This window comes from Emydura macquarii, unplaced genomic scaffold (genome assembly GCF_026122565.2).
Source record: "Emydura macquarii macquarii isolate MOO-44397 ecotype Brisbane River unplaced genomic scaffold, CSIRO-AGI_Emac_v2 contig_2422, whole genome shotgun sequence".
NCBI lineage: Eukaryota > Metazoa > Chordata > Testudines > Chelidae > Emydura > Emydura macquarii.
In genome coordinates this window covers 38,987,264-39,015,120 of record NW_027132559.1, presented here as the reverse complement: position 1 = coordinate 39,015,120, position 27,857 = coordinate 38,987,264, and the positions used below count along the sequence as shown (strand labels likewise).

At 39.8% G+C, this 27,857-nt stretch overlaps 1 protein-coding gene across 2 annotated transcripts in view; it reads right to left on the bottom strand.

The window, feature by feature from the left end:
• Positions 1-27,857, bottom strand: part of LOC137162471 (MAM and LDL-receptor class A domain-containing protein 1-like) — a 320,533-nt gene that overhangs the window by 215,159 nt on the left and 77,517 nt on the right. For both annotated transcript variants that reach the window (XM_067562330.1, XM_067562331.1), the window contains 4 exons: positions 19,966-20,122; positions 16,383-16,493; positions 12,811-13,024; positions 5,371-5,618 (listed from right to left, as the gene is read on the bottom strand). In XM_067562330.1, the coding sequence (XP_067418431.1) occupies positions 5,371-5,618; positions 12,811-13,024; positions 16,383-16,493; positions 19,966-20,122 (730 nt within the window). The remainder of the gene's footprint in view (positions 1-5,370; positions 5,619-12,810; positions 13,025-16,382; positions 16,494-19,965; positions 20,123-27,857) is intronic.

Below are 27,857 nucleotides of genomic sequence, written 5' to 3'. Positions count from 1 at the left end.
CTTTTATATTTAGCAGTTTGCATATCTTCCATGGTTGAAATGGTGGGTGCATTGAAGTCAATGGAAGTGTTTCTATTGACTTCAGTATGGCCAGGATTTCTCCCTATGGCTCTAATGCGTGTGCTTAAGTAGCTTCTACACTGACTCCAAGGAATTTAGGCTCATGCTCATTCTAGGAAATAATAAAATGTATCTACTCTGGTGAAGTCCTCGACCTTCAAATAGGTAATTTTTGGAACATAAGATTTTCTATATCAGTTGAGTACACTGATAAACTGAGACTGGAATCTGCATCTGGTGGTGGCATCAACTGAAGATGGTATCCCCATTCCCACCCCACTTATATATATGTAGCTAAATATTCAATTCTGTGCATGAGAGAAAAATCCTCCTGATCCCAGCAGGCAATCAATGTACTCTGTGAAGCACAACATTTTATCATCCTTATTTCATTATATTCTTTATTCCATTCCATGTCTACTTTGCCCCTCAATCACTGATGAACACCAGCACTTCTGAACATCAAAATACAGTTGGCTACAGTTTACAAAGCAATCCAACAGTGTGTGCATGCCAATATGTTTCAAACCTGAGTTCTCTTGAAGAACTGTTATAAAAGGCAACTTCAAAACTGCAGAGATGTTCAAAAAGTGCTTGAAAAGTGTTTTAAACCTGGTTTTGACTGTTTCAGAATAGGAAAAATGTCTTCTGCCTAAAGATTTAAGACAATTCTATATATCTGATGTACACATTTATACATGAAAAAGCTAATTGTTGCCAGCTGTGACCCTTCTCCATTCTTCTCCATTAATATACAATAAAAATAAATATTCATACAATGAACCATTCATCATTAGTTGTTCTATTTCTTCAAAGCATATTTAATTGTTCATACATAGGTGTTAGAAGGAATGATTCTATGATTCTGAGAGCATAAGGAGAAATAGGATTTAGACAGACATTTTCAAATATGGGGGAAGTTTTTTTTCATATATCTTTTTTAAAAGGCTGTTAGGAAATTGATTTAGAAGGGAAGGTTATTCACCCTCTGCAGTAACTGAGGTTCTTTGAGATGTGTCCCTCTATGGGTGCTCCATGGTAGATGTGGCAGTGCCCCCTATACCTGGGATCAGAGATCTTCATCAGCAGTGCTTGTTGGACCGCACACGTGCACTGCACCTCCCCACCTCCTGTGTTGTCCACAGGACATACATATAGTGCTGTGTGGTCTGATCGCCCCCAGTTCCTTCTCTGCTATAAAGCTTATGTTTTTGTCTCTGAAGCAGAGGGGAAGAGGGCAGGTAGTGGAGCACCGACAGGGCCACACATCTTGAAGAACCTCAATTACTGCACAGGGTGAGTAACCTTCTCTTCTTCGAGTGATGTACCTATGGGTGCTCCAATGTAGGTGACTATAAAGCGATGACTGCACATCCCCCATTGTTGTCACTTCCCTTGGATATGTATATGTTGCCTCCTATATATGTTGCCCCAGTATGATTTCTATTACTTACATCTGAGGAAGTGGGTTGGAGCCCACGAAAGCTTATGCCTGCTGAAATTAAATATGTTAGTCTTTAAAGGGCTACAGAACTCTCGTTGTTTTTGCTGTATACAGACTAACATGGCTACCCCTCTGGAACTCTTCAAACTGGAATAGGTGCAGAGAAGGGCTACTAGGATGATCTGAGGAGTGGAAAACCTGCCTTATGAGAGGAGACTCAAGAGCTTGGTTTGTTTAGCCTAACCAAAAGAAGTTTGAGGGAAGATATGATTGCTCTCTATAAATTCATCAGAGGGATAAATACCAGGGAGGGAGGGGAATTATTTAAGTTCAGCACCAATGTGGACACAAGAACTAATGGATATAAACTGGCTATCAGGAAGTTTAGACTTGAAATTAGACGCAGGTTTCTAATCATCAGAGGAGTGAAGTTCTGTAATAGCCTTCCAAGGGGAGCAGTGGTGGCAAAAAAACCTAGCTGGCTTCAAAACTGAGCTTGATAAATTTATGGAATGGTATGATGGGACAGCCTAATTTGGCAATAGACTGATCTTTGACTACTGGTGGTAGATACTGGCCTGTGAAGAGATACTAGATGGGGTGGGTTCTGAGTCATTACAGAGAATTCTTTCTTGGGTGTCTGGCTGGTGAGTCTTGCCCACATGGCTCAGGGTTTAGCTGATCACCATATTTGGGGTCGGGAAGAAATTTTCTCCCAGGGTAGATTGGTAAAGGCTCTGGGGGTTTTTCACCTTCCTCTGTAGCATGGGGCACAGCTCACTTGCTGGTGGATTCTCTGTATCTTAAAGTCTTTCAACCATGATTTGAAGACTTTAATAACTCAATCATAGGTTAGAGATTTATTACAGGAGTGGGTGGGTGAGGTTCTCTGACCTGCATTGTGCAAGAGGTCGGACTAGATGATCATATTGGTTCCTTCTGACCTTAGAGCCTATGAATCTGTGAGTATCATTCTTGGATGGAGACAGTCATCCAAGTATGGAAAAATTACTATTCCTTGTTTCTTTAGGTAGGCAGCAACTACCATGAGGACGTTGAAGAGCACCCTAGGTGCTGTGGAGAATCTGAAGGGCAGAACTTTGTATTGGTAGTAATCAGTTCCACAATGAACTGGAAGAACCGTCTGCAGGCAGGGTGCATGGAAATATGAAAATACTATTTGCATCTTGAAAGTCTAGGGCAGAGAACCAGTCCCCATGTTCCAGTGATTGGATAATAGTGGAGCGGGTAACCATCTTGAAACGTTGTGGTTTGATGAATTTGTTTAGATTGTGAAAGTCCAGGATGGGATGCCAGCTGCCAGACTTCTTCTGAATCAGAAAATAGTGGGAGTAAAACCCCTTCCCCAGTGTTGGGAGGGGACCTGTTCTATGGCTCCCAGTTGCTGAAGTTGTTTTATTTTTGCCCCTAGAATGGACTTGTGAGAGTGGGGAGGTGCGCATATGCAGTCCCATGAGCACTGCTGATGAAGATGTCCGATCCCAGGTTAAGGGGGCACTGCCACACCTACAGTGGAGCACCAACAGAGACATCACTCGAAGAAGAAACATAAGCTCATGGTCCAGAATTTCTAAGTTAAATTTTTAGTGGTTAGTTTATTTTTTCTCTGTTGACAAACTGATTTACTCATGCTACATTTGTATAATTAAATCCAATCATATTTATTTAACAGTTCCTGAATTTCTTATCTATAAAGGGCTTTCGGATTTGACAAGAAGATAAAGTGAAATCAAGTGATCTGAAAAATATCAAACCAACCACAACGGTTAAAAATAAACTCCTAAAATCATTATTCATTATACACTTTCTCTTTTTCTGTATAAATAAGCAATATGAGCTATCTGGTTAAAGGGGTTAAATGAGGTCCCATTTGAAAATTCGGTACATCTATTTAGAAATGTATTTAGATTAGACTGCCACAGTTCCAAAGAACAGCTGTGCACCTGTACACTCAGAGGATCTCAGAATCAGCTTAAATCAAAGACTCTTTAAAAATCAAATCAAAATTTGTCAGCATCAAGAATATTTCTGACAGAATTATCCTCCTGAGATATTTAGTTTCTATATGAAATTAAACTAAAATAAAGTACCTGTACAGGTGTAAATAAGAAAAAGAGAATGAATCACTGCATAATTCTAATATAAAAGATGAAACATCATGTTTTACAGGTTAAAATGCAATAAAATGATAGAATTTGTGCAAGCAGGCAGGCATTGGTATTGTCTTTCAATCAAGGGACTGGAGCTCAAATTCCTGTATGAGGATGGATTAAGAATTCCAGCCATATAATTAGTAGTGGAGATACTTCAAGGTGATTGGAGAAGGAGTGGTGTTTTGTGATCAGAAAGCAAAGAACTGCTGAGCAAGTGTAAATGGATAAATTGAAAAGGCTGACATTTCTGCTAGTATGCTGGGTAGATCTTTACATGCTAACAATGATTTACACTATCTTGCATTTATTAATTGAATTTATGGTTCCTAAATGCTAGTTTTTAACTCAAGATTCACTAGATTCCTTCCCCTAACTTTCATGGATGAACACAATTTAGGCTTCTGCCCACTTTTCCTTTTATCTTTCACTTTGTCTTTACCCCATCCAAGATGATAAATTAACTATACTCCTTATTCTCCTGTCCTTTCTCTTGGCCTTCCTCAACACCACCCTCTGTGACTGGAAATCCCTTCCCGACTCTACCTTCAAACTTCCATTCTCCCCTCCTTCAAATCTTCCCTAAAAATATTTCTGAAAAGGCCTCCAAATCTTATTCCTCCAGTCGTTTTATGCAGACATGCTCATGTGTGCAAGCTGGGGTGTGGGAGGCAGGAGTTAAATATAGAAAGAGAAGGAGGAAGGAAATATGATGGTAAACAAATTTCTGCTGGTAAAAATACATAGAGTTGGCAATATATATGTTTGTTTAGGTGCAGGGTTTATTATTTAAATAGGTAAGTGGATGTGTTGTTATGCATACATTACCAATTAGGTTATAAAGAATGCTTTAATAACTCTCATTATATAGACTATGTTAATCAGTCATGTCAACCATTGTCTACAAACTGTAAAGCCTTATGAATTGTTGAAAACAGGAGTCTATGAGCTGGAAAATAAAGTACATAATAAAGTGAATAATACTATAAAAACATTTTCCCCAAAAATTCCAGAAATCCCTTTCTAGTGTATTGTGACTTCAGGAGGCACAAGCATATCTGTTTTAAGCCACTGGATTAAGAAGAAGATACAAAACAGCAATTTAGCAAAGACGACAGAGGAAGCTTTGAAACTAGGCAGCCTTTCAATCCATATTTCCAAATGTCAGCCAGGCTCTTTTCAGGACCGATGGAAAAGAATGGGCTTTAGCACTTTGATAAATGAAAGCTTACTCTTCCCTAGTTTCTGATAGATCAGTGAGAAGAATCTTTTCATAATGTATTCTTCTATTTGCTGTTACGTTCCCTTTTATCCAGTTGTTAATGTAGCTCTAATTCAATTTCTCCATTAAAGCACAAAGCAGATACATGCAGGTTTTTCAGTACTTTTGTTGTACAAACTTTTTCTAAACCAGCCACTGAAGAGACAATATCTGTTTCTACTGCTGACTACTTTCAAGTCTCCCAGAGTACTTAATTCATCAACAGAAGTCATTCTTTAATCTTCTGCACTATGTGTAACAAAATGTTTGTTTGGTAATTGCTTTCGAGGTCAGCATAGGAGCAGGAGCATACTGCACTTGTTTTCTTTATGAAATGTATTAGTGATAATCTATTATCTATCACATTAGTGATTATTACTTTATAGCATTCTACAAATCAGGCTCATTTCTCCTAGTATTATCCCTTGACATACCTTGCAGTTTTTGCTTCTTCTGCTTATCTTGGGACTGAAAATCCTGGCCTTCTGCTCTGGCAACTGCGGGAATGAGTTCTTTATGAAGATGTAATGACCAGATGGTCCATGCAAGGTATGATCAGCAGTTGGTCCAGTGCCAGATCTCAGGATGCTGCCAGTTCTGAGATTCCAATCAAAGTCATCATTCTGATCCTGCTCCCAGGTACAAAGATCAAATTCAAAATCACAGCGCCCCATGGATGTACCTGAAAAAATTATTGTAAAATGGACTGTGTAAAAATAAAGGTAGATCCAAAGAACTGAGCTTATAATCAAATAGACAAACAAGTGATCTATCTACATCCTCACAAGAGAAAAAAACATGGACATGTTTTATTAATGAGTTTTTTTAATATAAAGGTGGTTGGTGTACTATCGTAAAGAGACTGCTGATAATTAGATCATTTTAAAAGGATTTCTGATTACCAAACAGCCTCTGTCCTTTCATTCTAGCTTATTTTCTCCAACCATTTGCTCTCAGTAAGAATTAACACATACACATTTTAATGGGCAATATGCAAATCTATATGCCTAGCTATCTTATATTTGAACATTATTTTATATCTATATACAATGCTGTCAAAGTCTGATTATATTTATCTGTATAAAATTCCTGTTTTATATTTCCTGTACAGTTGTTTCACAAGCTTCAAGTATTTATATTTATTTTCTAAAGGGCCAAATTGCTCAACATTTTAAATCAGCTTGTCATGTAAAGTAATGTAGACAGAATTACAATATTCTAAAAGTGTTGAATGCCTATATTTTTATCTACAGCTTTTTAAAATTTGCTGATAATTACAAACCGGAACCAAAGCTCACTAAAGTCAACGGGCATCTTTCCATTCAGTGGGCTTTGGATCAGGTCTCAAATAATTCTTGTTGTTATTGCTGGAAAGGAAAAGTACTTTGAAGCTAAATTCTTAAATCGGGATGGGTCATTTGGTTTGACAAAATAAGAACTCACAAAAGCCTTCTAAAGTACAAACAGAACCCGAGCCTCTTCTGAGGTCTGATAAAGTTCAACATCTAAAAGATAGCTGTATTTAAGTGGCATCTGTTCAGAAGTCTCAAAAAGAAAGGCCAAGTTCTTTAAGTACTAGTGATGGCATTGAACCAAAACAACACAGCCAAAACACCCCCAAAGTTTGGGGATGATGAGATCCAAATACGAACTTTGTTCCTATCTCTACTGAAAATTGAACAGCCTTTAAAAAAAGAAAGGAAAATTAAAAAATTATTAATGAAAATTCAAGCAAAATGTGTTTATTTTCCAGACCATTTTTGTTTGTGAATACACTGTAGACTTGAATAATAACCAAGAAGTCTATATTGTGCTAAAAGAATTAACACACAATCATTCAAAACATAATAATAACTGTAGCTGGACAACAAAATTCATAAGGTTACTGCAGCCCCAACTTCTGTCCCGTGTTCATTTGATTATGAGATTTAAGACTCCCACCCTTGCTAAATCCATCTCTCTTTAGTAAAGCACTTATGCACCTGCTCAAGCTCCTTTTCTACAGAAGCATGTTTTTTTTTAAATCAGGACCTGAAACCATACTGGCGTTCAATATACCAGCTAATGCTGTACATATTATATGTAAAATCCCCTCTAGCAAGTACCTTTGTGTTGAACTGTGATCTCTGAACCAAGGGGTATAAAGGCAAAGCCAACCTGTTGCTTCTGGAGTAATGGAACAAGGCTGGTGAATTAGATAGTCAATCAGTTGAGCAACAGTTGAATAATTAAGAAACTTAACTATTTTATATGAGCAATGGTAGGTATGTGATCAAAATTATATTGGCCACACATGACCTAAATGGAACGTTGGTATCAAAAGAGATAATTCAATAGAGCAAAAGCTAAATTATTTTAAGCTAGTTATGTCCTTTTCTAGTCTGAGAATTTATGAAAATTACAATTTCAATCTTACAGCTGGGGAAATGAAAACTTAATTCTGAAGTATACTGTTAGTTGGCAAAATTAATGGGCTTTGGAGCATTGCCCTTGGCAAAGTGATGCTCTAGGATGATTGCTTTGTCAGCATTTCAATGTAAAATAAAGCTTTGGAGCCTTTGTTATATTTATTTAATGAAGTCGTTTTAAACGGGTCATTCTTCCAGTAAACATGGAGTAGGAAACTAAAAACTCAGATCACAGCTGAAGGTGTAACTGCTTAGTGATGCTGCCACATTCCTTTTCACAAAACTATCTGGAAAAGACGATTATTAAGGTATCTCTTTAGCAGACAAGATGTGCAGCTTTTCTCTCCCCAAAACTGCATCCTTACCCAGGAAACTTATAGCCACCTGCTTCCTGGGGCTCTCCACCCACCTGTTTCATGTTGGGAGGCGGTACCAGGCTCCCAGCCCATCTCTCCTCCCCAACCCCTGAATTAAAATGTGGGGAGGCTTCACATGGGTGGGGGATTTAATCAGGTGCAATCTGGGGCTTAACAATTAATTTACTAAATTGACATGAATACTCTTTAGTTAGGGTGAAATTCATTCTTACAGACACACTGGTAACTGGGGGTGGAGAAATGGAATTCACTTCACCCAACTCCAAAGATAGGTCACAGGGTACTCGTGCAGCCCCTCTACTAGCACTCATCCAGTCTTTGGGCAGGGAAAAACACTACTGTCCCACTGAGCTTCTTTCACAAGGATCTGCATACAATAAGCACGTATCCCACTTTTAGCCCACATCCAGGAGGTACTTCCGCATCAGTTCATTCAGAGTTGGCTCAGATATCCCCTCTGGTGCACAGTTAGCCTCACAGTGTACGGTAAAGATGCCTACAGTTTCCTAACACTGTTGTAATAGTGTTGCAATATATTCTGCCATGATGACACTATTATGTGATTACTATACTCCTGTGTAATTACACTAACAAAGCAGTACTAATGATATACTCCAACATATTACAATGTTTGAAGAACAATAGCTGTGACAAATTTAATGAGCTATAGAATGACCAGTGCTTATCATATTAGAGGCCTGATAAAGTTTCTGAGCCCTGAACATTCACTCAGCAGCTAACTGCAGGGATAAATCCCAGATATACAGAAGACCTGACTGTCCTTGGAGTAACCTTAGTCTTGCCCATTAACACTTGTAGTACCTGATCTGCTTTCCAGCACAAATATCCAATGTCATAAAGCTATTTAAAATCCATCCTCTATAAAGTGTCATAAAAAACCCTCCCTTTATGACAGGACACACTTCAGTGCAAAGGTGAATCCCTTATCCACAATATGGATACTGAACAACATATTAGCAATAGCATCTCAGAAGCACCATCTTTTGGGGGACTGCTATGTTAACTTTCTTTGCGGGTACTGCCTTGCAATATTGTCCTGTTAATGTTTTGGGGCTTCATGGATTTTGCAGAGATTATGGGTCCAGATTCCCCAGTTTGGTGCAGAAAGATGTCAATCACAAATCCCTGAAACAGCCTGGCTCTCTGCATTTTGGTGAGGCAGTGGTACCTAGAGTTATGACCAGTGATCCATAAAAGCCCACCACTGAAAGCTACTGAACAGATGTGCTGGCCCCACTCCCATCCTTGGTGAGCACTGCCAGTTTCTGGTTTTCTACACTTGAACCCTGCAGACTCTCCACCTCTTAGGAGTCCACAGAAGTCAGCACAGACCTAAGACTTCTGGGCCAGTTGTTTTCAGACTGTCATTTGTGGATCAGCTGTTGAAGGGATCCCTCTCTGGTGGCTCTGCAGAATGTACCATTGTGAACCCCCTGGGAGGGGGGGGGAAGAATAGAGCTTTAATGGCTCTCTGTTACAAGGCAGACTACAGAATGGAAAAAAAAGGGAATAGCAATTTTCTGGGGTAAATTAGGATAGACTCTGCCATGACATAAAACTAGAAAAAAAACCCTCACAGTTGAAAGGTCAGCCTCAGGTCAGACCTGGATTATGCTATGAAAATAAAACCCTTGTTATTGTCCATGAGAAGGATTGGATAGGATAAGCATATCAATAAAACCAAATATTGTAATGGTAATGGGAGCCAATGTCTTTTGTAACCATAAATATTTACAGAAAAAGTAATATCAAAGTGAAAAATCTGGATTGCTTTTCTTTTTTCTTAAATTTATGTTTCAAATTTATGGGAATTTTCTTCTGCCAAACCACATCACCAGTCAATCCAAACCCATCAATCCCAAATATTACTGACAGAATGACCACCCAAATCTGGTTTACACAGAACAAGAGTTTCACCATGAACTGAGAGATGAGAAATCTTGAGGATAAATTGTCGAGTGTATAAGCATGTACTAATCCGATACTTCTGGTGACCTGAAAGAATGAGTTAAAATCAGTTAGTTTTGTGATCTCAGCATATAGTCTAGTGGATATTTTTCTTCACCACAAAACCATCAATCTACCATGCTTGCAGTCTCTATTTTGAGTCAAAACTGGGATTGCAGAGGGAATCATGTTAACATTCACAGAGAGAAGTTTGTGGGGAAGACTGTGTATAGCATCTGCTTACCACCTTATACCCCTTATGTGTAGGCGCAAACCGAAGCTATAAAGGCCCCACTTTTACTACTATCAAAATCACTGTCAATATTTTTCCCAAGCAAAAACCTATTAGACTGTAAATTTGAGCAGTCAGCAATATTAGGGGCTGATTTGTATTTGTGTCTCAAGAATGGAAATGGAGTCAGCTAAATGCATAACTAATTTTGTGATGTTTAAACGAGTACACAGAATTAAAAATGTAGGTACATATTTTCTGTTCTTTTCTTTTGGGAAATTTGTCTTGAAAAAACAATCTAATCTTTATTTGTTAACCTCCTCCAAGGTAAAATAAAGATTCAGCACACAGGCCACAACTTTCATATGCCATTTTGACTGATTTTTCACTTTATTTACAAAGGTGAATACTTTCTTCAATAAATAATTTTAGACATTGTCACATCTTGTTTATGCAGTTCTGAATTAACTTGTAGCTGGTAAAGCTTAGGACTTTGATCTGGAAACCAAATTTTAAAATATAAGAAGTGACTTATAAAAGCTATAGAGTCATAGAAATGTATCGAGAGCAGAAGCAAGCCAATGAACTATTTATTGCACACTGCAGATTATATTTGACTACATGGTCCTTCAGGTAGTTCAAAGGAAAATTAAATTGTGGATCCATATATCTGCTGTTCACTTTACTGACCACGATTTTAATGAGTGAGGTGGCTGCAGTTCATGTATTTTTAAAAGCAGCTTTTTAAAGATGATTTCATGACAAACAACTGAAATCTCCAGATTCTAACTCCAGTATCTAAGAATTTTATCTGTTAACATTCAGTGTTGTGACTAAATTCTACAAGAGGGTGTGAAAAGGAGACTAGGGCTGTTACCAAAGCAAGTCCCATTAGCATACGTTACAGAAATAACGTCCTCAATTTGAAAAGGGGTAAGGGAGACACACAAGAGACATTTCTGTCCATTGTTCTCTTGTTGGCAAATTATTCTCCAGTCTCTAATTTCTTAATTGGAAACGTATCAGAAAAGGGAAGGGAACACCAGCACACCCTACCACTTGTTAAAGCGTAAAAAAACCACTAAGAAAAAAAAAAACTCCACACACATTCTTAAGGCAACATAAATGTTGCAAAGTAAAATGACAAGGAAATGTAAAGGCTAAGTTAAATTGACCATTCTGCCCACCCTGTGTTTTAGGGTGATACTATGAGTCAGACTGAGACTCTTACTGAATTTCTCATGGAATAAAGTGTTACTAAACCAGAGTGGGATCATAAGCTGGCTCCATATATCTGAGAATGTGAACAGTTACATGAAATTGGACCATATGTCTAATTTACACTACTATAGAAATTTTAGGCTGATTTTGGCCCTGCTCTCTGAATTTGGGCATTCTAGTGTAAATCCAATTACTTTATTCGAATTCCTCCTTTTTATAGTAGATCAGGAATGTTCCATTCAAATGTCTAGGATCTGTTTGTTTTGACAGACAATAACTTTCCACAAAGGGAATATTTCAATTTTGCCATAATGTTTCAACTTTTCTGTCAGGAAAATCAACACAAAATACTTATTATTTCAGGTTGGGTCAACCAAAATCTAACCATTTAACTTTTTCGAACTGAATTGAAGTGTTTCGTTTTGGATCAGTCCAACATTAACCTGCGTCTGCCTGATGTGCCACAGTGCCTCATAGGAGTTGTAGCTCGTGTGCCTCATGTCCCCACTCTTCTCTATAGAATGAGCTTCCCAGGTGGATCACTTTTCTCATGATACACCACTCTCTCTCATCTGGCTGAATCACCATAAGGCATCATGGGAGATGTAGTCTGACTGGGGAGCCTGACCCTTGCAAAGAATGACAACACGAGGCACCAAACTACAACCACCATGAGGAACTACAGCAGTTCAATGTGTAATCAAGCTGTAACAAAATGCTTTGATTTCATTCAACAAATTAAACTAAACATTTCAATTTGGGAATGTTGAAACATTTCATTTCAATTGAAAATACTGAAATGAAGCAACATTTGCAAACCAAAATATTGTTTGTTCTGGAACAAAATTTTCAGAACTTTCTGTTCTACAAAAAAAATTGATATTTTAACTATTCAGAAGTAAATAAATGTGAAATTATAATGATTTCCCACAGCTGGTGTAAATCAGCACAGCTTAAATGACTTAAATTGAATTACACTGATTTACTCTAGCTGAGAATCTGACATGGTATTTACTGAATGATCCACTTCTTTGTCATAATCTAATTTTGTATGAGCTGTGTTCATAACATTAGGAATGAAACAGCTGTTTGTAGTGTACCAACAACACAGATTTGCCTGAATAACAATTTACCAAGATTTCCTTGAAGAAAGAGGCTGAAATAAAGTATATTGTGATCCCATCCTTCAGAAAAGTACACTTTTGATATGAAGTGCAATTTTTTAATCCAAAACTGAAGATACTGTTTGTTGATTTCTGGTGCAAAACTAAAGTTGTATGGTATTCATGAAACAGTTAAGAGACTTGACAATTCCTGAAACATCAAAGTAAGCTCTTAATACCCCAGATGTATTTTCCTTGACATATTTTTTGCTTTTATTTTTTCATATAGAAAGCAATGTTTTGTCTCTGTTTGTTTTAAAAGGCAGAGCTTTTCTCTGAATTAATTTATGCTGGGTAAAAAATCCAAGAGTAGCAAATTTTGTTTTGCAAGACATGATTTCAAATTAAATGGAGAAAAAACCCTACCAGCCCAAGGAATATAATTACATTATTAACCTCATTTTTTCTTTCTTCATTGATGAACTGCCAGCAGTGTTGCTGCATTGACAATTCACAGCAGGCACAGTTACTTCTGATAATTAGAGTAAGTAACTACCATACATACTGCAAATGTTAGGGTTCTCATCTGAGTTATCGGCGCAGTCATTCACAAAATCACACAGATTATCCTTTGGGATGCAATACGTGTTGGCACATGTGAATTCTTCAGAAGTGCAGGGTCTGCCTGGGAGCAGCAAAGGGGAACAATCTTCAAAGGAAATATCATCCACTGCCACATCTCCCACATAACTGACACCACGTATTGCCCTGAAAATAACCTAACAAAGAGAAATGTCAGTGAAATATTGATAGATAGAAAAGCTTGAAATATGCTGTGTGGTACACAAAACATGATGTATCTATGCTTCTTACAACCTCACCAAGTATTTTAAAATGTTTAGTGCTATATACAGCATTCAATTCTTACTGATGTAAATATAAGTTGCTGATTTATGCCTCAAAAGGTTGATACTGTATCTACCGGAGGTACCACAATCCTACAATAACCAAAGGCAAAAAAAAACCCCATTAAGTAAACAGTTAAAAAGCAAAAGGCTGATACCATTCCCCTTGAAATCAGTGGCAAACTTCCCATTGACTTCAATGGAGAAGGAAAAAAATTCAATCTTTGTATTATCCATCAGTTCATAAAAAATGTGGGAAAGTTAAAGCAATAGAGGACATCCAAGATTGCATCCTTCTGAACTTATCCAGTCCCACTACTCTCTCAAAGAATTTAGAGTTAGAAGCCAATCCAGTCTGGTCAAACCCTGCATGAGCCTCCATTATTATTTACTAAGCAACGAAACAAATATGTAGCTTATGATATATAGATATGCACTTGTTAAATGGTACATTTGCCTTTAAGAAGAGATGGGCCCAGCCCCACCTGGGACTTATCAGCTGCCTCCCAGAAGACACTGTGGGTCTAGTGGTCAAGTGATAGCCTGAAGAGCACCTGGTTCTTACAAAGGCCATCAAGAGCTCAACTGGCTAGAGAACTGCAGGGAGCAGGTAGCCCCTGAAGTAGGCTCTGGTGCAGGCGAAAGAACTCAGCTCTTAGGTGATTCCCAGTCAGATGGCCAGAAGCAGTTTGACTCTTGCAGGTGTCCCTGGGTCAAGGTAGGGACCTGAAAGATCTGAGAAGAGTGAGTGAAAAGTCTCTGGGATCGGTAGCCTATGTTGAGCAGAGCAACTACTTTATGTTTATCTGAAAAACTATGCCCTTAGGAAGGAACCTGAAACAGACTCAAATGTGGCATTAATCCTTCCCGGGTTAGCGAGACATCCAGGAGTTTACCACACTATCAGGGCTGGAATATGTCTACTTTACACATGCCAAGTATATTCCACAATAGATATTGTGTTAGAGCTTTTTTGTTTATATTCTGAAGACTGTAACATCAGATGTTTTAGGCTATTTAAATAAACACATGAATAAGAATCGTTCAGACACAACCCAAATGCCTTGATGCTTATGTTTACCATTTATATTGTGTGGTGTTTTACATTTCCAAAAGTGCTGCACAAATATTAACTAACATCACTTGGGACAAAATCCTGCTCCTACCTTCCACGAGTACAGAAGACCCTCCTGCAGTAGAATCAGCACAGTTCTGCCACACAAGGGAAAGGCAGAGGTTGGACTGGGTAGAATCATCCCCTTCCCCTCTCCCACCCTTTTACTCTCCCCACTATTCTGCATAAACCTGATTGGCTGGGGCTGGGGAGACTGCAACTCCAAAACTAGACCATAGAATAAAGTATGGACCATCTGGGAGAATTTGAGCTAATGACCAGATGGGAGACAAACCCAGGAAGATTTGGAGAGAGAAAAAAGAAAGAGCAGCACTTGCAGTGGCAGAAGCAGCAGCACTGAGCTGAAGGCAGGGACAGCAGAGTGCAGGTGTGCAGAGTCTGAACTCGGAGGTGCTTGGAGGAAATCCAGGTGCTGCTGCTGCTGCACTGCTGCTTGCAAAAACGGGACTCTTACAGACACACAGCCTCTAGTGGACAGAACAGTTTGAGATCACAGTGTATGCCAGTATCAGAGTGCTCAGACAGCTTGGACTGACCCAAGGGGGTGTGTTGCATTGACATGGAGCAGATAGTGTGTGTGTATATCCAGGTGTAGGGGGTTATGCACTGTGTATTGTGTAACAAAGGCAAGAGAGTTTGTATAACTCCTGCTAGAGTCTACTCCTGGCTTTTACTTGGTTAGATACAACTACTGTTCTTTCGTTAAGCCTGGTGCTTGTTCCAGGTGTTAACCCTGACCCACTAGGAGGGAGGGTTGATGTTTGTGCAGTCATGTGGCTGGGACCAGGGATCCCCTTCCCTAATCCTGGTAACTCCCACCTGACAAATGGGCATTGACCCTTCTGTCTCTGCCCCTCCCAAACCAAACCCTTTCTGCCAGTCCTGTCTCTCCCCACCCCCAGTTCCTCATCATACCCTCCACCCCCCTGAGCTCCACATCCAAATCCCAATCTCTCTCTCCCCCAACCCTGTGTGGGACTGGGCAAAGAGCTCGTCCTTTCCCCGCTCCCTGGTACTCTGTGCAAACCCAATTGGCTGGTGGGGAAGTGCCCCTACAAAACTAGGACATAGTATTAACTACAGACCACCTGGGAGGGTTTGAGCCAATGAGCAGATGTGGGTGGGTGGTGAACAAGCCCCGGCACATTTGCAGAGAGAACAAAGAAAGAGTTCAAGAGCAGCAGTGCTGAGCTGGGGCAGACACACGTGAGCATGTAGGGGTGGCAGAGTACGAAGTAGGAGCTGTTTGGAGGACAGCTAGCTGCTGCACCGGTGCTTGCACAGAAGGGGACTCTTACAGACGCACAGCCTGGAGCTGACAAAGCAGTTGAAACCACACAGAAGGACCCACCAGCTTGAGCTCACAACCCATGCCAATATCAGAATGCATGGATAGGTTGGACTGGCCCAAGGGGAATGGAGAATTGTATTGATGTGGGGCAGAGACATCTGTGTGTCTAGGTGTTAGGAGTGGGGAGTGGTGTGTGGACATGTATTGTATGCTGTATCGGGGCAAGCAAGTCAATATAACACCTGCCGGAGATCCTGAGCTGGGTCTCCTTCTGGCTTTGCTCACCTTCTGGGTTAGCTAAAATTGTTGTTCTGTTGTTAAATGTGATGCTGACTCTGACCCCTAGAAGGAAGGGTTGGTGTTGGTACAGACTCCTGGCTGGCACCTATGATCCTATCCCCAAGCCTGGAAATCCCCCCACCTGACAAAGAATTTGGGGGAGCTGTCACACAAGTGGGATTCAGGGCCCGGGAAAGTTCTGCTGCTACATAGATCCTCCCACTTAGGAAGGGTATGCGAGGGGTAATTGTTCCATTAGGGCCTCTACTCATTAGGCTGGAGTAGCAGCAGTGGAGATGGTCCATGGCTTGGGATGGAGGATACCTCTCTCCCTCTCTCAGAGATTTCACAAGTGTCCAGCTGAAATACTTGGTCTTGGGACCAGGGAGAGGATTTTGTTCTTAATATTCAGAAGACCAAGGTGAACTGAAGAGCTACAAAGTTTGTAGAGTGCAAATGGGAATGATTAAGCTAAAATGTAATCTAGAACCAACCTAACTGGGAACATATGAAATAGAAGCACAAACCTGAAAATCAGAACGAATTCCTAAGAACACTTCTGCTCTATTCCACTGCGGGCCTTGGGAGCCACTTTGAGCCCAAAGGCCAGAAGTCATGTCACCACTTTTACTGAGTACCTGGAAGAGAAATTGTGCATTCCAGGTCACCGTAAATCTTTCCAAAATCAATTAAACTCATTTATATAGATATAGTCATTTCAGCCAGAGTTTGTCCTTAAATTAACCCCTACCCCACACTTTAAAATGATCAGTGAAAAACAACCATGAGTGTGATCTACTCGTCTGTGAGCCTGATCCTGCAGGTTTTGAGCAGGTCCTGTGTGCATGCTGAGTTCAGCGCTTTCTGTTCCCATTGACTTCAATAGGAGTGGAGAACACTCAGCCCCAGACAAAAGATGCTCAGCAACCAATTGGTTCAGGACCCAGGACTGCAATTAGGAAAATAATCCTAATGGCAAAAGTAATAAAAGACATGAGTTCATATGTCTATTAGATTATTCCATTGTAGTTATAGGAGCATTTAGGTGTCCCAACTGCACAGGAAACATCCTATCTTTCCATAAATAAACTTGTCCTCTCCGACCAAAGAACTTGATCTGTTTGGACAATGGCAGGTGCACAAAATATTCTCCTAATGTCTTGTCTCAGTGAATAGTCACTGAATTGGGGAGTCACTTCTCCACAGGAGCCAGCATTCCTAAATATGCTTCTCTGTGACTTCTTGAGCATCTGAATGGAACTCAGATGACAATATCAGATAGATGGAGTGTGTCAAGCTGTCTCTCCAGTCAGTACTGACAGAACTACATCACATCCCCAGTTCTAGAACCACATGTCCTCTCAAGGATTTATCATCTTCACCACTCAGTATAATCCTCTTTTTGAGATCAAGATGACCTAGACATTTTTCACTTTAATGGAAAAAGTGGCATTTTTGAAAATTTATGTAGTTCCAGAAGCATATACGATGCTCTACAACAGGTAAGCTGTGCCAAATGAATAACAGGGTTCTTGCCCTGAAGAGCTTTCAATCTAGCGACGCAAGAGGGAAGAGTGCAATACATTAAATGCAGAAGACAGACAAAGTGGTGCACGGTCAGATGCTTCACACAACGCATGGGTTTTCAGAAGTTTTTTTTTTAAACAGAGGAAGGGGATATTATTTGAGAAGTTGTTCAAGCATAATGAGTGACAAGAAAGGAAAGTCTACATATATCCTTTCCCTTCATCAATAACAGCTAACAGAAATGGATTAAAATAATTGGAGAAAACAGAGATGTACATCATAATATATCTATTTAACATAAGACTAATTATGATCTTTTTTAAAAGTGCAATTTGACAGATGTTTCAGATTTTTTTTCTTATATTCACATAGGTAAAGTTTCCAAGGTAAAATATTATTTCTTAATGTGCAAATCCAAGCTCTTCACTACAAATTCAAACTTTTTGCCATTTCTTGCCAGTTGTTGTACCTTTGTCAAGACTAAATGCCATCATATTTTATGACCTATTAAAATCCAAGTATATCTATTTTTTTAAAATGTGAGAAGTGGAATTTCAGTGATTTCTAATCTATGAAGAGACTCAAGCTTAAGAGATATAGAGAGCCCTGGGAAGGAAAAGAATGACAGAAGTACTTAATAAAGATATACTCAGGTTATATCAGCTCAGAGAGGTTGATAGAGAAATAAATTAAGATCACTTACATCACCTCAGTGTCAGTTGCTATTGTTCTGTGAATTTATTTCCCTGAATTTTGACTGTGGTTTTAGTGACATTGTTTAAAATTCACACAATATAACCTGTTCATGACTTTTCCCTTTGCTAACCTTTCCACAAAGAAAAATAGCTCAGATACAGGTAGAAAAGGCTTAAAAGCCCCATGGTTTTCCTTATAATTGCTGAAGACTACAGAACAAGACATGAGGCCTACCTCCCTTACAAAGGAGTGGGTGGGCAGCTCAAGAAACATGGATGGGGAGCTCAAGGAGAAGAAAACTGAGTTTGGTCTTACTGAGATTCCTTTACATCGTAACACTGTATGTCAGGGTTGGGGGAGAGCGAGTGCGCAGAGGGAAGAAATAGGATTTGCCCCCACCTCCTGCAAGAAAGTTTGCAGTCTTGCCTTGAAACACTGTCGATCCCCTGGCATCCATGTGGCTCTTGGGGGATCAGCAAGAAGCCAAGGCTCTGAGTCTTGTCCTGCACCCACTGATGTCAATTGGAGTTTTGCCATATACTTCAATTGGCTTTGAATCAGCTTTAATCTTCATGGAGGCCCTATGCCTCCACAGCTGCGGTGCTGCCCACACCTCTGCATCCTGGCTCCATTGCAGATGCATTATAGTTCTACTCCAGGCTTAATTACTTTTTCTGTGGGATTAGTTAAGCATGGCTAATGTTCTCACCGGCATTATGACATTGCCCAACCCATACACTTTCCCTAATGTACCCAGCCCCTGCCTTTCTCCACTCTATGTGACTCTCTGGATGAAGTGGGAGACCTGAGCAGGGTGTGAGGGGAAACAAGGAGATTCCATGGAGGTGCCTGGGCCTCCTTTTTGTGCAGGAAGTGGGGATTCATGCACAGAGGTTCCTCTCCACATGTGGCTCTGAGAGGTACAATCTACCCACACCCTGTCCTACAACAGAGGCTTGAGCTGCAGAGACTGGGTCCAAATATGAACTTCCCCAACCTTTGAAAGGTGTTTGGATCTAGGATTCTGGTTCTGGCTCATCTCTGCTCCACTAATGTAACTAGTTAGGAATGTTAAATTAAAGCATCCATTGCTCCCCTTGTGTTCTCCCATCTATCCATGAGAAAAGCAAGATGGAGGATTAAGAAACACAGAATTGTGTATTTATGGGTTTGGTTGAACTTTAGATCCTAAACTACATATGGGAAAGTGACGAGGAGAAAAAAAAAATGAGGTGAAGGTAAGAGAGGTCCTTTAAGGAAGTCATAAGGAAAAGGTGGGCTCCAGGACCCATTGATTCAAATATACAAGCCTCAGTTCTCCAACCAAAACTCAGGAGCATGCTTTAATAGTGGCTGTGGGCATGATCCCGCCATATGTTAAAAAATCTGGGCCTATTCCAACAAAGTACTTAAATACATAGAGAACGTTAAGAATGTGAATAGTAAAATCTCAGATCAGCTTGTTTCAATCAAATTAAGCAACAATACAAATGAAATCTCAAATGAAACACTGATGAGCCAATTTAAAAGAAAAAAAAAAGATAGTTTCATATTTTAACTTTTGGTCACATTCAAAGATCTTGATGTTCAGATATCAACCCAATGTATTTTAGTAGCAAAGGGGATTATGCAGATCAAAGCTTTACATGTACAGAAGCTGCATCCATAGTATATTCATAAAAGTCATAATTTCAACAAGCTGTAGAAAGTAACCATTTCAGGAGCTTACTCCAGCTAACATGTCCCTGAAGCATTCCATATTGGACACAGTAAAGTGTTGATACTTCTTCATTTTCATTTATTAGCAGTCTAGACTTAATGAAACTAAATGACAGGGCATGACTTTTCATGCTGTGATTTCAGAAAATTCTAATGTCTTTTCAGTACCTGCAGAGATCCCACTGTTGCACCATTCATATAGTTCCAAAATATCAGTTTGCATTTGGGTCCAGTGAGAGAAATGACTGGCGTGGAAATGTCAGCAGTATGACCAAATTCTCCATTTGAACTGTCTGCATACAGATACCAGCCTTCTTCAGTAACCCTGTCAGAGAAGCAGATTTTATTAAAACAATACACCTATTCAAAGTAAATTTCTAGATTGCAAATGGTAATACTGCTTTGCAATCATCTGAGGATCTAGAACTCTTTAATTAATTAATAGATCACCAGTGTCTTACAAAACCTCTGGAAAGACAAGTATTATTCCCATCTCACAGATGGGTAAAGCAAAGCACAGGGAGGTTGAAGCTGGGATTTTACAATATGGGTGCCTAAAGTTAGGACCCCAAATAACCTGATTTTTATGATTGACATGCATCACTGAGAAATGAGCAGCCAGCAGCTTCTATTGACTTCAGTGGAAGCTGCTGAGTGCTCAGCAATTTTGAGCAATTTTCTGTCATTTAGGAGACTAAAGAAGGGTTTAGGAGCTTAACTTTAGGATCCATTTTTTAAAAACTTGCACGAGGTCCCATAGGTCTTAACTGTACCTGGCCAGCAAAGGCTTAAGTGAAATGCAGTATAGAGCTGCACCACCCAGTGAGAGCTCCAAGCTATGCAGGGATACAGGAATGTGCACACTGCTGGTGGATGTAGCAGAAGAAGAGGGGATATGACTCCACCAGCTCTCAATGCATGTTCACCCCTTTTGGGTGACCAGTGTCCCAGAAAGTGCTAGGAAGCCATAGTCCCACTAGTTTGGGAAGTGCAGAATTGTGATTATGATTGTGCAAAGAGAATAAGTAGGGTGCCATATGTCCCATTTTGGCCCGGACAGTCCCTCTTTTAAGCCCTGATCATCAGTTAGCAAGAGCAAATGGGACAAATGCCCATTTTTGGCAAAATGTGGGGCACACCCCACTAGGGGGGCGTGGAGGAATATTAGTGGAGGTGAGTGGCAGTGCCAGGCACTGGGCCTCAGGCTGTCAGCCGTAGCCCTGGATGAGCCCTGGGCAGTGTCCTGTTTTCACTTTGGGAAATATGGTTATCCTAGGAATAAGAGAGTAGGTGGGGAGATTGGCTTCTTGCAGAGATGCTTCTGTGAGATAACAGCAGAGGCAGAAATGGAAGTCTGATGTTCAGGCTTTCAGCTCAAACCATTAGACACCAATTCGTAAAGGATCTTGGCACTTGCACTGAGTTAAAACTAATAATTTGATGCGTTGTTTTGTTGCTGAGTTCCAGCAGCTCTAGGGGAATGAGCAGATATTTCAAATTCTAAAAAATTTCAGTAATCCAGTTGAGACTCCTTGAAACCTTGCAGAACAACTGCTTCTTTAAAGAACATTTAAAAATAATGAATACAAATATGTTCATTAGTGCTTTAGTCACAGACTTCCTCTTTGTTGTTCTGAGGGGGAAAAATGATAGTTATGCAACTGGAGTCACTTTGAAAGAAGGTATGCAAGTTTATCACTAGAAAGCTACACACAGCACCTTTCATCAGATGATTTCAAAGTACTATAACAAATATTAATGAAACCCCAGAATATCTCTAAGGTAGATGAGGGATATACATGTGATTGCATATCATTGGCAGGTAAATGATCCACCTCTGGGGTAGAACAGTTCAGTTATTGAATGGTGCATACTACAAGAGGTTAGAAACATAGAAGCTGCCTTATTAGATCACAGCAATGATCCCTGTAACCTAGTATCCTGCCTCCATTCATAGATTTTAAGACAAGGTTCATTATGAGAATCTGGTCTGACCTCCTGCAGTAGCACCGGCTATAGAATTCACTCAATAATTCACCCAATATATATAGGGGGTCAGCTAAGTATGGGAATGACTAAAAGAAACCCTAGTATGAGTCCTCCTCAAAACCCTCAGGCCAGCCCCATGCACCTTGATGTGATCTTGGGAAGCAGGAATCTGTTATGTTTTGAGGGCTGGAGAGGCCAAAAACTTTAACCCTAACTGTGATCAGTGTTACCAGTTCAGGTTGTAAAACTTTAATCTTTTGCTTCACAATAGATATTGTCTTGAGCTGTAGTGTTCGGAAGTGGATCCAAAATAAAGAAAAAACCTTCCCAACTCCTGAGGGATATTTGGAATCAAGGTTTGGCTCAGTGATAGTGATAGTGTCTAGGCTCAAAATTCAAATCAAAAGCCGACCTCTACCAACTATTGCAAATGTTCACAGACAGATTTTTTAATTCAGTCATATCTCAACTTTGTAATTACCACAAAATCACAGAGAATCTCTGAAATAAGGTGGTGCTCAGACACATCAGTGATTTACGAACGTACACATTAATACTTAACCTTTGGAAGGCTCAGTAAGCAGGAACCCTCATTTTGTAAGCTCATTGACCAAATGGCTAAGAGGGAGTTAAGTCCCTCCTCTTTCTTCTCATTAGAGCGATGCTTATGAGGGAAGATTCATGTTGTGTCATTTCTTTCTTGTACTTTGTCACCAGAGTACACTATCAGGATATAATGCCTCATGTATCCTGTGAAAGATGGTTATACTCTGAGCTACTTTGACCTTTCCATCATTCTACAGTTTAATTCTCCATTGGTCATCATTATTTTTTGTTTACAGTGCCAGTAGTCTGTTCTGGAGAGGCTGTCAAAATTCTGACTATTTTAAAATTTTTAAGTCTGCGGTAGTAAGTCTTTATAAGGTGTATAAGCTTCCACATATTATTCTGATCTGTATTTGTTGACAAAAACTATAACAAAAATACAAACTGTCATGAAACTGCTAGTGTGAAGAAACAATGCTTGTATGGAGGTAGGAAGTGGTATACATTTTACTTAGTGTAAACTTCAGAGCCAAATTCTGGTACTGCACAGTTCAGCCATACAAAGAGATGGCATTACATGATACAAAAGCAGCGCAAGCAAGCATTCATACTAACATTTCTTTGTCAGTGTGACAGGGTGTACTTGCCCCACACTGGAGACAAAGGGGTTAAGCCAATACTCCTGGCAGCAGAAGCCATGCCCCCTCGCCTCTGCTGGCCATGCTCCAACTTCTGCTTCAGTATAAAGGGGAGCAGCCCAGCTCACTCTGGGTGGGATGCTGAGGACGAAGGACGTGTTGTGAAGGCTCCAGTCAGGAAACCAGAGGAGCTTGCAGACACCCTATGGAAGCTGGATTCACAGGCTGCTATGCCCGCCGAAAGAGCTGGAAAACCCAAAGACGCCCAGGCAGAGACTTCAGGAATTGGGGTAGGAAGTGACCCGGGGGAGGGCTACCTATTGGCCCGTGAAGAAGCAGCCAGATCTAATTCTGAAGAGCTTTCTAACCAAGAAGAAAAGGGACTTTTATGATACAGGATCTATACCAGGACAAATTCATCTCCCATATTCTGGCCAATATCTGCTCTACACACAGTCAGTCTATACACATTACTGCTAGAAGGTCAAAAATATACATTGGGAGTGTAGTTTATAGACAGTTGCCATGGTTGTGTGAGGGGCATATGTCCCTGAGGCATAGGTACTGTCCAACAACTCTTCTCTTTGGCTCCTATCATGGAGAGATGGCTTGTCAGTGCTATTTGGGAGGCAAGAATCAGGGTTAGGAAACTTCCACCCTGTGTTTCTTCCACTCAGGTATCCTAGTGTGTATCTGTGCATGTTGGGCACCCATTGTTTGGACTGAAAACAACAATCTCCTGATCTTCTTTAGATGCCTTAGTGTATCCTGGTCTTGATTAACATAAAAAAATAAAAGAATCTTTAGGGCCTTGTTGTGACAAAGGGGCTTACAAATTTACCAAAATTTTGAGCTCAACCATAAAAAAAAAAGTAACCTTTCACAAGATGTTACAATAACATATAGTAACAAATGTTGATGGGAAAAGATACAAAAGGGAGATATGCTAACTGAATTAGTCTAAACAAAATGGCCAAGTTAATATGATACAAGGCCTGTGTTAAAATTATGCTTGTTAAAAAACAGGAGATGTGGAACCAGAAGTTGAGTCAAAATTGGTATGTTGGAGATCAGGCCTAATTAGTGAATAAATTAATGAGGGAATGGGCTGTTCCACCCATCACTCCCTTTCTAGGTCCTTAGAAGAAAGATTTTGTGGAGAAAGTACAAAAGAACAGACAGAAAGAACAAGCAGGTGACTGGAGTGAGCTTCACCACCTTGGCAGCTGCCCCCACTGCTTCCTGGGACCCTGGGCCTTCATCATCTTGATCTAGAGAGGCGCCTTACGTGAATGGGCCAGAGAAAAAAGGACCCAGGTGACATCATCCACCCCTACCAGCCCAGCTGAATCCAAACACCACCTGGGATAACAGTTGTTACCATCTTTCATACCATCTAAAAGACTGTTAAACAAGAGGGTTTTTCCTTCTAAGATTGGACTTTAACAACAGCAGCAGCAACTTCAGCCCATCTCAACCAATTTCTTTTTTCCCCAAACAGAACAGTTATTACCATTGTTAATGCTATCTAAGAGACTGTTAAACAGAGGGTTTTCTTTTAAAAACCTTTCTCCAGCTAAAGGGAAAGGGAACAAGGGGTGTTGTTAAAATGAAAACCTTATTTAATACTTTGAATTTGAAATGCTTTAACTGTTTTTCCTTCTTTTCTGTATCTTTAATAAAAGGTTAAAGGGATTTTTAATGGTGTGTTTGCCATGGTGCTAAATAAACAGAGATCTCTGTATAACAAACCCTGGACTTTTGTTTAATGTTGAACAGTGACTGGGTCATATTAACATCATTAGCCCATATATTCCACCTAAATGAATACAACAACCACCAATCTGTGCAGTCATTTGCACAGAGCCCCACTGACTTAAAAAACACTTCCATGTGGATGAAGGTGTCTATTTGCGTGGAACTTACTGCAGGAACAGAGCCTAAATATGCAGGATTAAAGCAAATCATTTTCAATAAAATGTATAATATTCAATTATGCTAAAGGGGACTATCAACTCCAGATAATCTCATCCTTCTACTATATGTCTGGATTGCTTTTCTATACTCCTGATTCATATTTATCTTTTACTCAAATTAACAATGGCCACTGAGTCAAAAGAAGAGGATTTTTCCCCTCCCCCACTCAAAAAGCTCATTACTTCTCAATTATTAAAATATTTCCAGCAGCTGGTAGCTCAAATCTACATTTTTTGATTAACTACTGAGAAGCACTGCTGAAAGATTATAATATTGCAGGCTTTCCTCTGTTGATATCTTAGACTCTTTGTTTTCTGTTTGAAAACTTCTCAGTTAATTAAAAAAGGAATTGAAAGTAAACTGTGGTCAGGCATGTGGATCTTCACTTTGGAGGCTACGTGCTAAAATGTAATTTAGACAGCAGTAATTACCCAAAAAAGTAAACAATCCTAACATGGTTTTGGAAAAATGTTCCTGCCCCATCACCTCCCACAAATGTTTAACATTCACACATAATAAACTCAAAATTTAAAAAGCAATATCATGTTCATTCCATCGCTGAGTAGAGGAAAATTTGCTGGAAGGTGGATATCCAATAGGATGCAATAAAGCTATGTCTATTAAACACATGGAAAAATATGACTTGGGGGCCCAATCATCCTGCAGTTGTAGTGACAGAAAGTTTATTGTGACTGCTGCAGGGAGGTGATAAAACTGATTCTTTTCACAGTTGATTTTGGGATTTGGTTTGTTTTCCTTGTATTTAGTTGAAGTTTAATAGTTCCTTTATTTCCCTTCTCTCCCATAAACATATTTGAAAATTGGATTAGGTCCCAGGATAGTAGGCCACAGAGGGAGGGATAACATTTTCAAGCTTGATTGTTTAAATTTTGGCACCTAAATTCATATTTAGGTGCCAAAATAAATGGAGTGAGTGTCAGAGTTGAATTTAGCCATCAATGAGAGTGCAGGTGCTCAGCACCTCTGAAAAGCAGACCACTTATTGAAACATACAAAATTCATTGCCCATTTTGGAAAACGGTACACTTGCTCAAAGAAAATCACCAGAAAAATGGGAAAAAATATCTACTAAATGAGAATATATCTTACTATTGAAAAGTCCGTGTATTTTGATTAATCTTACAGGTTATGTTTCTGTTCCCTGACTGGATGATGTAACCCTCAGAATCAGGGTTTTTTTCTGTGCAAGAACTCATCATACTCATTAACGCAAAATTTGCTTCCTACAAATATTCTGTAACATTCACTGATGTGTTGCTATTTCTTTAATCGTTCCTGTGAGTTAGGTTGTTTCCCAGCCTAATTACATAAAGTGAACACAAAAGGGGCATGGATCTGAAATCTACATAGAGGCGAGAAAAGTCTAAGCTTGTATTGGTTGTGATTTACTTATCAGTTTTGTGCAACTGAACTCCTCTATATGACAAACTATTTGCAGAGACTATGAATTCATACCTTTGTGAGCGACTACAGCTGGGTTTTCTATAGGACCTCGCTAAATACTAAAAAAGTGGAAATTATAATAGGATTCACTTTCTTCTCCCTCTCCCTGCCCCTTCTTCTTCAGAATACAGTACCTGTCTTTATCATAAGACAGTTACACACAGAAAATTAACAATTTCAAATTTTTTTTTACTGAATAACATTTCAAAAGATGGTCTGTGCTGTAATGGTCTAACATACCCTCGCTAGACTTACTGCTCTAACTAGACAAGAGTTATTTTCCTTTAAAATTAAGAATATACAGAAACACAGAACATAACACAATATTAATCTCACAAAATTAGTACAAGGATTAGGACTTTTGACAATCAGAGATCTTTTGCTTTCATGTTAGTTTACCCCGGATATTATATTGACAACCAGACCAAACGTTTAGTTGTGCCACATAATCAATTGTTTCAACATCCATGATACTGGGCACATACACAACTTCAAATATATTGACAATTGCAGTAGCAGTTAGGCTCACATGATGTCTTTGCTTCACTGATGTAATACACCTTACAAAGATATTGGACTTCCAGTCTATGATTTCTCCTTTATGGTGTTTTCCCAGTCCCAATCCCACCGAGTACTGTTAAACTACAGAAAACCATATTGCTACCCAACCTACAGATTCGGACTGGATTACCCTTGGCAGCTCTAGCTTCTCCCTGTAGGTCTGGGCTGGGTCTGACCAGTGCTCAAAATGGCTGCCAGTTTTGTGCCTTTGCCAGTACTTACTGCTGGTTAGTCAGGAGCTTGTAGCTTCTAATTAAGGGTGTATGTGCGTACATTCAGTATTGTCTGCCAGGAATGAAGACTTCCACACCTGCCTCAAAACAGCTACAGAGCATGGTTAATAACTTCCTGCACTCCCTCTAGTGTGCTGAAATAGCAACTCCCTGTCTGCCTCTGTACTGCCACTTAAGCCTCTGTACTGCCACTTTGGCTGTGACATGTTTCCATATCAACTCAGAGCAAGTAGAAACAGCAGCTACCATTACAATAATTAGGCTTTTGGCTGAACAAAAGAAAAGAAAAGAAAAAGAAAAGAGGTTACAGTTCCATCCTAGATTGGTCAGTGGTACTGGTAGAGACTCACCATCCATCAACCTCTCTGCCTCAGCTCTTCCTCTGGACATTCAGTGGTCTGTGTGGTGACTTGGCCATCCTGCCAGCTCACACTAAGAGTCCCACCACTTCTGGAATCGCAACTCAAAACTGAAGAAATAAAAATTCATTCACCCTACCCAGGCTCAATTCTCAGCAGGTTCTTCAAAGAGTTCTTCCTTACTCTCCATTACAGAGTGCTACCACCCCCTAGGGCTTTCTCCCTGGAGGTCCAACTCCTCAACAGCTGCTGACCCTCAAAGCTTCTCCCGGAGTCTTTCTTCTCCCACGTCT